This window comes from Perognathus longimembris, chromosome 12, assembly GCF_023159225.1.
Source record: "Perognathus longimembris pacificus isolate PPM17 chromosome 12, ASM2315922v1, whole genome shotgun sequence".
Lineage (NCBI taxonomy): Eukaryota > Metazoa > Chordata > Mammalia > Rodentia > Heteromyidae > Perognathus > Perognathus longimembris.
In genome coordinates this window covers 34,997,425-35,012,921 of record NC_063172.1, presented here as the reverse complement: position 1 = coordinate 35,012,921, position 15,497 = coordinate 34,997,425, and the positions used below count along the sequence as shown (strand labels likewise).

The following is a 15,497-nucleotide window of genomic DNA, read 5'->3' as shown; positions in this document are numbered from 1 at the left end:
TCCTTTCCCCCATTCGATGCTAAAGATTGATTATTTTTCTTACTGAGCACACTTAACACAAGGCACCAACTTCATTTTCTTTTTCACATTTTGTTCATTAACTCCTGACACCACCTGCAAACCACAATTCTCCCCATTCACTTTCAATGCCCTCTTCATTTTTTCTCACATTATATCCTCTCTCTGCTGCTATGACTTATGCTGCAAATGGAGCTAATGTGACATGCTTGTAAGGCAGCTCTAGATGCACAGAACAGTCACAAAGTTGGGAGCTTGAAACGGGAGAGGAGGAGGTACCAAGGACCTCTCCATGGGCAGGAGAAATGAGTTAGGAGCATTGAACTGGGGCTAGAAATATATTCATATGTTTTCTTTTGTGATGCATATACTGATATTGAAAAGATCAATATTCTGAAAGAAATGCAGCAGGCAGAAGATAAACAGGCACATGCTTGCGGATACACATAACAGGTATGGCATAGCTACTTTCATGAGTGCCTAATACAGATCACAATGATGCCAGTTCAGCACAGGCTATCCCAATTATTTAACTGGTTATAAACTTTCCACTGGAGAGGTACACAAATACAAAATTGCTATCTAACTCTTCCTTACAATGTCTAATCCATTTATTCTTTATAAAACAATGAATATATTGGTGGTGAAAAAAACAGAAACAATTCCCTGAAGTTCTGCTTTTTTTTTTTTCTCACCTAGGCAGAAGTCTGTATTGCTCTCTGCACATGCCCACAATGTCTATTAACATTAATGGGAGATGCTTAATGTGCATCTAAAGGGTAACTGCCCTTTGGACGGCATGACAGAACCCTAATGAAGTAGTTGGAAAAACCAAATCATTGCACATGCACTCACCCTTCTCCCTCTCTGTGCAGGAAACCCCACCACCACTTGTGCTGCCCCACCCACAGTGAGAACAGGCCAGGAGCCCATATTGTGGAACAAGAACCTTCTGAGTTTCCTCTTGGTAATAATACCTTGTTAGATTCCAAAGGTGGAGTGGCTCCATCTCCAAAATGGAATATTTATCCTATGCTCACCTCAACATGTAGACACATACGTTATTTCTCACCAACCCCAGACTCATCAATGAGTATGGCCCTCCACACAACAAATTCAGACCATACTGGAATTCCAAGAAAAGGTAGGGGCGGTGGTACTCAATAGAATTCTTTTATCTTTCTTTTAAAATGGACTGTTCTCATTTTCATGTACAGATAAAGATCACAAAACTGCTTCTTCCAAACATTCTCAGTTCTGCAAGGAGCAGAAATAAGTTTGATCCAAAAAGAGCAGTGAATATTGGACACTATATCTATCACAGGATTTAAAACAATAAGAACCCAATAAACTAAGACCAGTCTTCCACTGGTTAATATATGTCAGGGTAAAAGAGGCTATTTTACAGCAAGGCCAGAAGCATAAAATAAAACAGGCAAATATATAAATCCTTGAAAAAATGTTTTTAATCAACTGTATCTGTCATTGTAGTTCAGAGGAGAGAGCAGGGGACACAGTGTTGGCAGGAACCTAAGATTCTTGAATAAACCCTCATGCACACAATGCCTCCTGAAAGAAAGGAACCTAGGGTGTGAGCCAGCCTGACTCTGGCCCACAGACAGGGCTGGCCTAGCAGGATGTCAGAGCGCCAGGCTGCTGAGAGAGATACTGGGGTTTCACACACTCCCAGCCTGCCTGTTTTGCTCTTCAGGTAATTAAACAAGGAAGCAGGGCTGCTGGGTATGAGCCTGACCCCAGAGCCCTGGCTCCATGGTTCTGCATATCAACTTCCGCAAGAACTGCCTGGAGCATCAACAGAACATTCTCCTTCCACTCTCCAGCATTTCCTTCTCCACCTCTTCCTAAAGCTGACCCAGAAACAAATCCTGCTGCCTACAAAAACATCCATGCAATGGTCTGAATTTATTTGCAGTAAAAATCTCGGTGCTATTCCCAGACATGGGCCTCCAAATTTTACAAAAGAAAAACAAAAAAAATTCCTAAAAATTCAGAGATAACAAATCAAGACAAAACATTGGTGTCTTGACATGCGTTGCTTAAAGGAAAATGTTTATGATTCTTCAAATGTAAAAATAAATGTTCTTGAAATGATTTTGATAATCCAGTTTACAAATCACACATTCCTGTGCCATGTAATTAATTGGCTATTTCAAGTTTGGTTAACTGTCATTAATACAAAGAAGTACAAGCTATGACCTGATTTATTTTTTTACAGTAAAATCTTAAAAATTTTAAAATATGTCTTGCACACAAAGTCATCATTACAACTCAGGAATAACAAAAATATTCCCTAAAAGAAAGAAAGGAACCTATATATAGGCATACATATTAAGCAATGATTAGTGTCATATAATACACTTCAAATTCCATAGAGTAAAATACTGGCTGAAAGCGACAGAGACCAAAAGAAAGAAGAACACAAAAGCATGCCTGCTTGTCTGTGTTCAACACAAAGAACATTAAATGAAAACAACTGGCATGCTGCCAGATTCCTATAGAGGCAAAGAGATTCAAATAAATTGATTTCACGCATCACACTGACCTGGGATCGGTGTGCAGTGTTACAATAAGCTCAAAGCTCCATGTGGGGTAAAGCCCATTAATGCTATCAGACCCCTCAAACATGACCAAGAAAACCCAAAGATAAATGCAGACACTCTCTAAAAACAGCAGTTTTACCTAAGAATACAACTTTCCTCTTTTGCTAATATATTTAAACACACACACACACACACACATAGACAGACATACATACACACACAGAGAACCATCTATGTGAGCATTGTTTAAATCACTCTGCACAACATAACACAAATGTGAATTTTGAAATCTATGCAACATGTAAAGAACAGTAATACCTAAATAATTCATTCCATAGAAACATAAACACACACCACTTTGCAACAAAAGTTTCCCTACCATTCTTTCCTTCTGTAGTCTTCCTGCATCTTTCTGAAAGCCAATAGATTTTTCTTTTCCACTGATTTACTATTTTTGATAGGGAATCTTGGTATGTGGCCCAGGATAGCTTTGAATGCTCAATCCTCCTGCCTCAGCCTGATGAGTGTGAAGATTACAATCATGTACCACCACAGTAAGTGAATTTTTATTATCCATTTATTTATTCCATGCCAGTCTTGAGGCCTGAACTCAGGGCCTAGGCACTATCTCTGAGCATTTTTTCTTGAGGTTAGTGTTTGATCCTTTGAGCCACAGTTCTATTTCCAGATTTTTAGGTGCTTAATTGGAGATAAGAGTCTCATGGGTTTTCCTTTCTGGGCTGCCTTCAAACCACAATCTTCAGATCTCAGCCTCCTGTGTAGCCAGGATTACAGACATGGGCCACCAGCTCCTGGTAGATTTTCCACTTTTAATATATCAACTATTGGACTCTTCTTAGGATTTTCCTTAATGATTATAAGAACAAACTCCTCAAGCCAGACAAAAGTTTCTAGGGATTCTCAACCCACCTTGTCCTTAGAACAGCACACCTTAGGAGACTGAAGATCGAATGAACCCATCAGTCTGTGTAGATGGGCATGGCTCAGAGGAGGAGCTGAAGCTTTGCTTGACCAAGGTCCTGATGTTCACTCAAAGTACAAAAACTAACATAATAAAGCAAAACATGCAAACAAAACTTAGGGATGAAACTTAGCAGCATGTTGCCTTTACTAGCTTCTACTCAAGTTGTGTAATGGCCTCTGGGTTATTTCCCCCAGGCAGTGGCATGCCTACCTCTAGAATATTCTCTTTTCACACTCAACCTCCAGACCAGACTCTGTGGTGCCTCTTCGGGCTGTTCTCAACCACAGCGCCAGCTCTGCAGCTGGCAGTCCTTCCCTTTGTCTCCTTCCAGATGATATCTCCAAGAACCCAATGGATTCCAGGTGCTTGCAAACCTAAAGTATGTAATTTCTGTTCATCTCTGATCCCTATGTTTCAATACACTCATTGCTATTACAAAGAGAAAGAAATAATTAGATATCGATTTTTAAATGTAACTCAAAAGTTCAAAGTAGGGCACCACAAATATCTGACTGCTTGCATACATTGTTTTTTAAAGTATACACACACACACACACACACACACACACACACACACACACGAGGAGGGGAAGAAGTGTCCGGAGAAGAAACTTAGTATGGTATCTGTGTTATATTATGCTGGGGGCTCAATATTTGCATATTATACAACATATGTTCTGTTGTTTTAAAATATAGGTCCCATTCCTGGCATGCCTTTTGCTCTCAGTGTGTGCCCAAATTTTGGAATACAATCTCCTTTTACACTTTTTTTTTTTTTTTTTGGCCAGTCCTGGGCCTTGGACTCAGGGCCTGAGCACTGTCCCTGGCTTCTTCCCGCTCAAGGCTAGCACTCTGCCACTTGAGCCACAGCGCCGCTTCTGGCCGTTTTCTGTATATGTGGTGCTGGGGAATCGAACCTAGGGCCTCGTGTATCCGAGGCAGGCACTCTTGCCACTAGGCTATATCCCCAGCCCCTCCTTTTACACTTTTAATCTGAACCTCTATGGAGAAAAGGTCAGCAGAAAGCAAGGAGTTTTGTTTTGAAACAGCTACTTTCTTCCCATAGAAGATGATAATAAAATAATCCACAAGCATGGGCAGTTGTCCTTCTGTTACTTTGTTTTCTTTAAGACACAATATTTCCACCTTTCTTTTTCTCTATACAAGACTGTAGAAGACTTCTTCAGTCTGCCATTGAGAAACCAACCAAGATTTAAATCATGGAATCACTAATTCTTCAGTAATAATAGCACACAAAAATAAGAAGCTAGATGCAAAGGTGAGCCATTATCTCCACTACATAAGACAAGTGCATTCCTTGCTCTTTTCTCCATTTCTCACTTATTATAAAGAATACCACTACATGAAGTGGGAATGGGAAGAAATGCAGACACAGAAACAAAATCACAATTAAGATTCCCACAGAGGAGTGTATCTTTCTACAGGGAATTACTCTTTTCTTTTTTGTGATCTTAAAGGGAGAGGGGAAACAAACCAGCAGTGATATTACATATGTAAAAAAAATCTCAGCATTCCAAAGTCTGAGACAGGAACATCCAAATTCAAAGCCAGCTTGGAGTACAGAGAAAGACCTGGTCTCAGGCAATCAAAACCAAAGCGAACTAATATAAACAAATAAATAAATAACCCCTTTCTGGGAACTTCCTAGACAAGACAGTAAGTATTTGTAAGAACTACAAGGGTGTATTGAGGAATACACAGCACCAGGAAGGTTTCCAAAACATCTATCCCTTTGCACCAAATCAGGCAGTCAGTCCCAAACTTCAAATCCCTTCACATTGCTAGAGTGCCAACCAGAATCACACAACATTTGTGTTGATTATCAACTTTATCTTTGCACAGTTTTTCTTCATTCACTGATACTTCTGCACAAGTCCATTCTCTGCTAAACCTGGAACAAAACTGACTAGCAGAGTCATTAACTAACTTCTCAAACATGTAACACAAGGAATCCCTAAATATTTTTTTAAATGTTTTAGCCTTGCAAAAGTCTCTTGCCAAATGGGCATATACGTAGATTGTATTTGGGTTTTCCTAAAGTTAGATAGCACTGTTCTTAAATATGTCTACAGATATGAATCTATATTTACACATGAAGACATAGTCTGTTTGGGAAATGGCATTCACCTAAAAGCTTAACAAAACGATCAGAAGAAATAATAAATTGAAAAGCACTTTTAGTCAGCAAACTGTTTCAGCAAACACCCTCTCCTCATTATAATAAACACGGGAATCATAGCATAACTTTTACTCTTTAACTCCAAATACTGCTCTGTTTATAACGATGTATTACAAACATGGAAAGAAGCAGCATAAGATGAAGGTTAGAAAAAATGGTACTTGATCATTTGATATTGTTAGACTCAGAGCTATGAACAGGGTTCCCCCTGACAGATTGATCACCACCCAGTCCCACAACCAACGATTGCAAACACACACAGTTAAAATATACAATGCAAACTCTTTATCAACAAGTACCAGAATATAGAGAAGAAAAAAATCTTCACAATGATCATTTATTGGGGAAAAAATAACAGACTGATTTCTTTCCGGTATGTAAGCAAATTGCAAAAATCAAAATATTTGTCTGTTCCTTACCTTGACAATATTCAAAGCTCCCTTTTTTCCGGCAGTCACCTATTACTAAACTCAGTGCTCTCCAAGTGTTTCTTTTGACAGATATCATTCTCCACCAATCGCTCTGCTAATTTCCTCTCTCCTTTTCTGACTGGGACAGAGATTATGTTCACCAGCCCAGAGATCAATCTTTTCTATTGACAACAACAAAGGAAAAAAAAACGCATATATCACAACCAGTATGAAGCAGCACACCCATCTACTTACAAGATAATACTAAGCCAGTTTTATTTTCATTAAGAAGCAGATACAGGTTCCTCTCAATTTTAGAAGTTGGTTTTAAAAAGCATATCCATACTGTAAGTCAATGCTAGATTTCACCTGCTTCAGTTAAAGAAGTTAATTTGCGACTTAGTATGGTTTCTTTCTTTCTTTTTTCTTTTAATTTAATTTTATTGTCAAAGTGATGCACATAGGGGTTACAGTTACATATGTAAGGTAATGAGTACATTTCTTGTCAAACTGGTTACCCCCTCCCTTGTTTTTCCCCCACTTTCCCTCCCAGGACAACTACCTCCCCCCTACTTGTAAAGTTCATTTCCAATATATGTCTTGTGAGTATCACTGTTGCATTGGTTTACCCTTTGTCCTTTGTCTCCTCATTTTGTTGTCCCCCTTCCCTTCCCCAAATCAGATATATGTATATGCAAGACACAGGTACCACAATCAAATACAGTGATAACAGAGGATAAACCAAAGGGGGAAAAAGTGAGAGAGAGAGAGAAAAAAACATTTAGTAGCTGTACATAGGGGTTTCAATTCAGCATCTCTTTCAACTCAACATGCCTCTTGATCAATGTTACCACTTCCACCTAGTATAGTTTGCTTAGAAAACACTTTGGATATTGTATACTTTTATTCTAAGGAATTTATTTTATCATATTTCAAAACTAAGTAGTATCTACATTGTTTCATTGATCTGAAATAGCAATGTTGTCATTACTAATCGTCAGTAGAAAAGAAAAATAATATATGAAATTGACCACATTAAAATATTAGTTAAAAACAATCATTGGAAAACTATTTACCAAATCAATGAATTTGTACTTTCTTTGCTTCCTCTAGAACATTCAAATGTTCTTATTGTTCTTACTTGATATAACAGATTTAGAATTTATTCCTGTACTCCTTCATAAATGTTGATACAGAGCTTACTACTCACCTATCGTATGATTACCAATACTATAAATAACAACAACACCATGTTGCTATTTAATTCTTATGATCTATGAGATCTAAGAACTTGGTACAATTGCATGCACATAATGTCAGAACTTAACAAATGGCATATGTTTATAATAACTATAGAATATATTGAACCTATGGTTACAAAAGCAATCTCCAAATAAGTATTACTAAGGATATTATTATTTTTGAGACCCAATTAGTTCTTAGAAATTTAAACAGTTCTACCTAATGGACATAAAACAAGCAGATTCTATTTTTTAAAGTCAACCTTTTCTATGTTCCACAGCATTCTGCTGTCTGTGATGCTCAAAAATTAAGCCAACACTTACAAGGAATGATTTAGTACTACATATTTCTTAGTGAGAAATTATCTTAAAAATCAGCAAAGACCATTAAAGACAATTAGTCAGAACTTGGGAATCTTTGGTTTACCATGAAACCTCACTTTATTAATTAATGGAAATATTTCAATTACAAAGTTGTCAAGATTTATAGATACATATAACACAATTAGCTTACAGAAATATTAAAATCCTAATGGTAGAGGGGATGTGAATGAAAAAAATGGGGGTACTTAGAACCCAGTGTTAAATAGGATTATTTCTGGAGGATGGATATAAGATAATTTTTTACACAGTTCTATTATTAATCAATAGACCTACAAGAAGTGAAACAAACATTTAATAAACAGAAACTAAACAAATGGGTGGTTGTTTTAAATTCAGTCATGATATATGACTTAGGGCTTTAGTAATCATTCACAAGACACCAGACAGCCTGAGAGAAGGGACCAGGCCCCATAGGAGACATAGTTAATAACCTCACTGACCAAATGAAAGAGTAGAAGCCATCCAAGTTCTCCCCAGTCTGAGTATCCTCCTTCCTACTCCTAACTTCTCAAGAGCACATTTTCAGTTTATTGACAAAAACAGCATTGTGAATCTCAGTTATGAGGCATATATCATTACCACGTGGAAAAACTTCCTTTAAGAGCCAATCACCTCAGGAAAGACCCTTCATCATAGAATACAGTTTCAGACCTTCACTTCACTTACAATATCTATTTTAACCAGTGTATTCTGATGAGAAGGAAGTTGGCAGGAATATAATGTCGCCAAGTACCTTAAATGTGCATGTTTATAAAGTCTTAATTGTCAATACAGGATATAAATATACATTTGAAAAACACTCATTGTAAACCTAAAGCTGCCCTTGAGGATGGCCCCATATATGCAGTTAACTTTCATATAGGAAACACTACTTTACAATCAATAAACTAATTTTTAAAGCAAGCTAATCTTTGGGTTTTGGTGTATCATCCCACATATTAAATACCCTTCCAACATGAAGTACTAATAAAATCAGTAATTGTAATGAATGCTATGAAATACATTGTTCAAATATTTGTGGCATCTAGTTAACACTAAAGTTGACATCACATGCAAATGACATAACAATTTTTCTCTCTCTTTAATAATTGCTTTGTTCAGATCTTCAGCTCTCAAATTTGTAAAACCTCATTGTAAATGAGACTATGAACTAAGAAAAGTTTAAAAGCTAAGCTCCACCAAAATCAGAGCGCCTCAAACAATTTGTCGTTCTACAAGAGTGTTATTAAAAAGGCTCAACATGTTGTATTACCATGGCAATTGTAGAAAACATACATTCCCAAACAAATATTACTTTTTCTCAATGGTATGAAGTAATGAAAACCACATGTGTAAATCTGCTATCCGTGCAGTAGTTCAAGCTGTAGCTAATAGAAAATACAGAAAGTGAACTCTGCTATATAAAGGATTCTTGTTACAGAAATATAATGTGAAAACCAGATGCAAACAGAAAACCTTAATCACAGATGGGAATGTAATCACTGGCATACAGAATACTTTTTTGATCAATCTTAACCATATGCGCAGTGTATTTATTTTCTGAGGAATGCAATAACTTGAGAGAACCTTCTATTTGAATTCAGTTAACCTCATATTTATAATGCTTTTATCTCACTCCCCCATCCCTTCAATTTGAACACTGAGCCAAGGTTTTAAAAGGAAGAGTTGCTGGTCTTGGCAGATCTTTCTTGTATCAGTTTATCTTTCAAAAATTTAATAGGATGTAAAGACTACACACATCAGAATCAACCTCAAAAGAGATCAAGTGCAGTTGCCCATTACAAGACTTCTCAATCACTGCCAGGAATCCTTTTGCTGCCTAAACACATTTCTCTAGAGAATTCTACAACATTTGGGGAAGTTTTTCCTTTAGTAAATAATATACAGTTATGCCCAAATGAACATTTGAACACATCTCTTTTTATCAACCTGGATTGAATGAAAACCGAACTCTAACTTTTTTTCTTTCCTTTCTTCACAAAAAAATATTTTATAGAGTAAAAGCATCTATTTTCAATAACAAAACTGTAATTTGCTTTTGGTTATGAGAAAAATAACAGGTAAAAAAGAAAACAACCTGTGCTATCATGTGAAACTTAGAAAACATGACCCTGGAAGTATAGTCTCTGGCATTATGTTATAGCTTGTCTTTGTCAGTTTCATGATCTTAGTTAGAAGGTAATTATCCTGTGACACCTCCCTCCTCTGATTTGAAGGCTTCACTTCAGGACTACAGACTATAACGAACTTGCAACAGGAAGAAATTAGGACATTGTGCTGTGGGGTGCTGTTTATCACTGGTCTTATGAACTGAATATCAGAACCTTAGTTTCACAAGCTTCCTTAAGTTACCATGACATGCACTTATTCAAATTCTTCTCCTGCCTGTAATGACACTCCTCCTGTATACACGCATTAAGACCCTTCATAATTTGTCACCAACCTACAGTTTCCACTACATTCCAACCATACCCTCAGTGAGTACAGCTCTTCACTGAATAAATGTTCTGATAAAATGCTGCCTCTTATCCTCTGCCTTCACCCATCACCTGAGGAACTCTGCCCATGGATTGGGTCCTTGCCAGCTCCATCTCAACACTCAGATTTCAGTTCAAGACGCACTTCCTCAGAGATAGTTATCCCAACCATTAGAAAGAAATGCCTCATCACCATCATCCCATCATTTCAACATTAAAAAAATTATTTGATGGAATTCACATTATATGACCATATGCCATCTCCTTGGCTACTTTATGATCTATCTGTCTTCTTGCTCAACCCTCAAACTGTCAATTTTATGAGAGAAGGGCCTTACCTGCTTTCCTTTTTACTCTCGTCTACATCCTTGGAATTGAACTTGGCATATAGCAGTAATCCAGATAAAAATAAGCAAACAAATGAATCCCACTTAATGAGAATGCTACAATTGTCCAATTCAAATCTTACGACTTTCACAAACCTTTTGCCTGAGTCATATAAGAACCATGATCATTTCCCCTTTTTAAAAGAATTGTAATAGCACTTTTGATCTAGATCAGGTTGGACTATCTGTTACCTGTCAGATGCTGTTAATTAACATGAACCCATTCTCACCAACACTGTACAAACACCAGCCAGTATGAGAATCACTGGGGTGGTGAGATCAGACCTTCCTCTCACATGGAACAGAAGCATACTATGGCTGAAAACTGCTGCACTTGTCCATCACAACTTGTGATAGCTAACTTCAGCTCAACTGACTGGATTGGGAGATGTCTAGTTGGTTAGTAAAGCACACTTTCTAGGCATGGCTTAGAGGACATTTTCAGAGATGACTGACATGCTGGACAGCCACTGAGGAGTGAGGACTTGTCCAAATGGACCAGGGCTATCCAGTAGAGTGGGGTCTGGAAGAAATAAAAGCTAAAGCAGGAAACTTACTAGTCCAGCCCCATGCTTTCTGTCTTTGCTTATTGGTCATCAGGAACTAAGCAGTCTCCACCACATGTTCCCATCACCTTGGCAAATTGCCTGACTACAGACAGGCCCACAGTAATAGAGCCAGCCAGCCATGGACTGAACCTGCTGTAATTGTGAGCCAAAATAAATCCTTTTCACTTTAAATTACTTCTCTCAAATATATGTCATGATGTCCAACACCCCCCCCAAAAAAAAACCCCAAAACAAACATACAACCACTAAGCTATAAGTGTCCTCTAGTAGTTTTTCTGCATAGACTCTCTAGTAACTGGGTTAGTTTTCTGTGCACAAGAACAGACCACATCTTATCGTTACACTCAAACCCTACCCAAAGTGATAGACTAGACACATCCATCTCATTTCCAAGGTCATAGACACAGCCATGTATATTCACAATGCTCACACCCAAGCACCCATGTGCCCAGCATAATGTCTGGCACACCAGAACCATCCACTCAATGCTGAGCAAGTGAACAAGGAAGGAAATGACCACTAAATACCAGCTGGTCTGGTAGGTAAACCTCTTTCTCCTATTGTGCTAAGGCATTATTTTCAAATCCTATTACAATTATTCTTTTTTTTTTTTTTTTGGCCAGTCCTGGGGCTTGGACTCAGGGCCTGAGCACTGTCCCTGGCTTCTTCCGGCTCAAGGCTAGCACTCTGCCACTTGAGCCACAGCGCCACTTCTGGCCATTTTCTGTATATGTGGTGCTGGGGAATCAAACCCAGGGCCTCATGTATATGAGGCAGGCACTTTTGCCTCTAGGCCATATCCCCAGCCCTATTACAATTATTCTTAAAGAACAAATTGATAAGAACCGATGGAGGATTTTATTTTCAGTCAACTCATCAATATGACCAATGAGATAATAATAGGTTATTTGTTTACTTATTTGCTTATTTTTTTGTTTATTTAAAGTTCAGTGAAGCAGGACAAAGCTGGAGTAAATAAATATGGACAGAGAAAATAGGACTCCTGCCTTGCAGGAGGCAGTAGCTCAAAATGGCCATTAAGACAACTATAAATGATAGAAAGATCTTAAATATCTCCTCTTGAAGATAGAACTTAATTTTTCAAAAAATAAAGTGTTTCAAAAAGACTGTGGCCTACTTACACTGACCAGTTAGAAGCTTTCCATTTGCACACCCATGCTGGTTGGACTGGAACCTCAGTTCAAACACTTACCAGCTAGTTAAGCATGAACAAGCCACTTAACCTCTTGAATCTTCAGATTTCATCTCTAAAACAGGATAATAACACCTAACATTCCAAGATGATGTGAACATAAAGGATAATATTTTCAAAGTGACAGTCTTACTGTAAAAATTATTTTATCCAGTGTGGTCAGTTCCTATCATTTGTTATAGGACAGTGGTAATATTTGCTTTAACATTTTTGGTTCAAGTAATAAAACAAAACTAAAAGCCATTGCTCAGAAGGTCTTACTTACACTCTTTTTTTTTTTCATTTCTGAAACTCAGTTCTGTACTAATTGTGAAATAAAACATTTGAGATCTGCCAACAAAAATTAAAAATACCCAGTATTAAGCTGCAGGTCCTGAAACATTTTGGAGTGACAAAGGAAAAGAATACCATGAATGAATATATCGTGATTTAATTTATTTTCCTTCATCTAATTTCATCTGCAAAAAGACCATCTCTAGGGAATAAAAGAAGAGAGAACCAATTATTTCCAAAGACTGCTTTTTCCAAATAAAGGCATCTGTTCCATGCTGGCAACTTTCACATAAAAGAAAAACGAGACTTTGGAAGTATCTGCATTCATGGTTGATAGTCACACATCTCAAGGGACTACTACAACTGTCCAGCTGCAAACATGGTCTGGCTGCAGCTGCTCTCTCTCAGCTGGTACCTCTCTGTCTGTCTGTCTGTCTGTCTGTCTTTCTCTCTCTCTGTCTCCCCTCCCCTCTCTCTCATCTCTCTCTCCCTCTTCCCCTCTCCTGTCTTCTTCTCTTCCTCTGTCTCCTCTTTCCCTCTTCTCCATCTCTATCCCATTTTATCACCCTCTATCTCTCTTTCTCTCCCCCTTTTCTCTCTCTCCATCTCCCTTTCCTTTCCTTTTTCTCTTTCCTCCCTCCTTCCCCATTCACACCACTCCTCTCTCTCTTTCCTTCCCTACCTTTCTGTCTCCTATCTCTCTGTGTGTCTCAGAAACTCCCAAACATGTGCTATTTGTGTACCCTAACAAATCTTTTTGTTGTTGTTGGTGGTGGTGGTGGTGATGAAGCTTAAACTCTGAGCCTGGGAATTGTCCCTGAACTCTTTTGCTCAAGGCTAGAGCTCTACCACTGTGAGCCACAGTGTCACTTCTGGTTTTCATGTGGTTAACTTGAGATAAGAGTTACACTCATTTTTCCTGCCCCAGTTGGCTTTGAACCATGGACCTCTGATCATAGACATGAGCCACCAGCGTCTGGTTATCATCATTTTTTTCTAAATTCAATGAAAGGTATTGCCTATTTTGTTTTGGTTTTTGTATGACAAATTACACCTCTATTTGGATATACAGAATAATAATTTCTCTACAAGGAAAAAACAAGGAAAATTTACAAACTAAATCAAATGTGAATTTTCTGAGAGTTTTCCCATTTTTTTTACCTTAGTTTAATTCACACCTGCAGTCTGGGTTGTTTGCCTCTGCTCCTAGGGAATTCAGATCTTACCTATCACTCCTACAGAGTGCTTCCTCTTGGGCAAGTGAATAGTCTTCAAGGAGTAACTTCCAAAATGAGCTTACTCCCAAGTAAGTATTAAATAAGATGCTAAGTGAGATGAATGCTACAGGGCCTCCCAACGTTGATGATCTGTCTAAAATCAATATACTTTTCTGAAGGAATTTAAGCTTGCCCTTCTGAAATGTTCTCTTCCCATGGGAATATTACTTGAAGGAGAAACAGTGAGTCTCTGTCCCTATGTCAGCATACTGAACTAAGGCTAAGAGGCCCTGTGTCACTGCCTAGTGCCATCTCTAACATTGATGTTGTTTCATCAGACAGTTGGGGCACTTGAAATTCCACACAGTGTCAGAAAGAATAGAAGATAGGGAGGGTTTGGAGGGGATCTGCTCAGGCTGAGCAGCTGAAGAAAACCAGTAGGCATCTCACTGGAGAAAGAAGTCCTGGTTCCAACTCATGGAAATGTTTATATACCTAAATTCTTGCTTACAACTTTGGGAGGCTCATCCTTTGCAAAAAAGAAAAAGTGTCAAGAGTGAAATAAAAAAAATGGGTTAAGAAGCTGAGGCTGAGTGTAGTGATACATATCTATAATCCCATCTGCTCAAGAGGCTGAGGCAGGAAGATTGAAAGTTTTAGGGCAGGCGGAGCCTAGGCAACTTAAAGAGACCCTGACACAAAAGAAAAAATTTAAAAAGTTGATTGAGAATATTAAGCTCAGTGGTAGAATTCTAAAAACCTCAGATTAGTCCCTAAGATCAAAAGTAAAAATTTAAAAATAATCAAAATAAGATAAAACTTCACAGCTTGCCTAAGACTGATTCCACAAAAGTTCTTATTTTTGTATTAGGGACTATGTTTTTGTTGTTGATAAAACACTCAAGCCAAAATATAGCAAGAATAGCTTGTTCCCTCTACAATTAAGGGAACATATGAGAGTGAAGCAAGGTAGAAAAAATGAGAAGAAAAAATATGCTTCTGAAAATAAAATTTGCATTTTGGTCTTGGTTTCAAAATGGTTCAGGACATTTTATATAAATAACTTGAATTCAAGGTATACATTTTCAATAACTGATAAAGCATTATAAAGGACCCTAACTGTTTTACAAGATCACATTTAAGGAGTTCACAAACCAATGGAGACTGAATCTCATGGAAGGTAGCAAAGTGAAAAATTCTTTGTGAAAAAGAGGCCATGGCTCCATAAGCTGGGAAAAAGACAAAATTGTCCTCCTGTTGGGTTCTGCCAAAAAACAAAAAACAAAAAACCCTTGAGGCCAGACAGGAAGGGAATACACAGTCCAGATTCTTAGAGATGACGGAGGAAAGAAAAAAGGCTAAGGAAAGCAGGATTGCTGTGGGTCTTTAAATATCCTCATTCCCAGGGGCTCAAATAGACCCACTCAGCTTTTCCCCATTTGGAATTTGGTGAAGAAAGGAATGGTTAGAGTGACAGAAGATACAACAGGGTGATTCTGAGAGAAAGAAAGAGACAATTCCAGAGTGGGTGACTTAGCTCCTAAGGAGAAGCTAGTCATTATA

At 37.9% G+C, this 15,497-nt stretch overlaps 1 protein-coding gene across 5 annotated transcripts in view; it reads right to left on the bottom strand.

Annotated features, from left to right (window-relative positions):
• The window catches only part of Runx1t1 (RUNX1 partner transcriptional co-repressor 1), a 140,690-nt gene that overhangs the window by 106,841 nt on the left and 18,352 nt on the right, over nucleotides 1–15,497 (bottom strand). For 2 of the 5 annotated variants that reach the window (XM_048359198.1, XM_048359199.1), the window contains exon 2: nucleotides 6,184–6,356. The exons of 2 other annotated variants lie outside the window; for them this stretch is intronic. In XM_048359198.1, coding sequence (XP_048215155.1) covers nucleotides 6,184–6,271 — 88 coding nt within the window. In that variant the 5' untranslated portion in view covers nucleotides 6,272–6,356. Of the gene's footprint in view, nucleotides 1–6,183; nucleotides 6,688–15,497 lie in introns of those variants that run through there. One more of the 5 variants, XM_048359196.1, reaches the window with a different exon arrangement.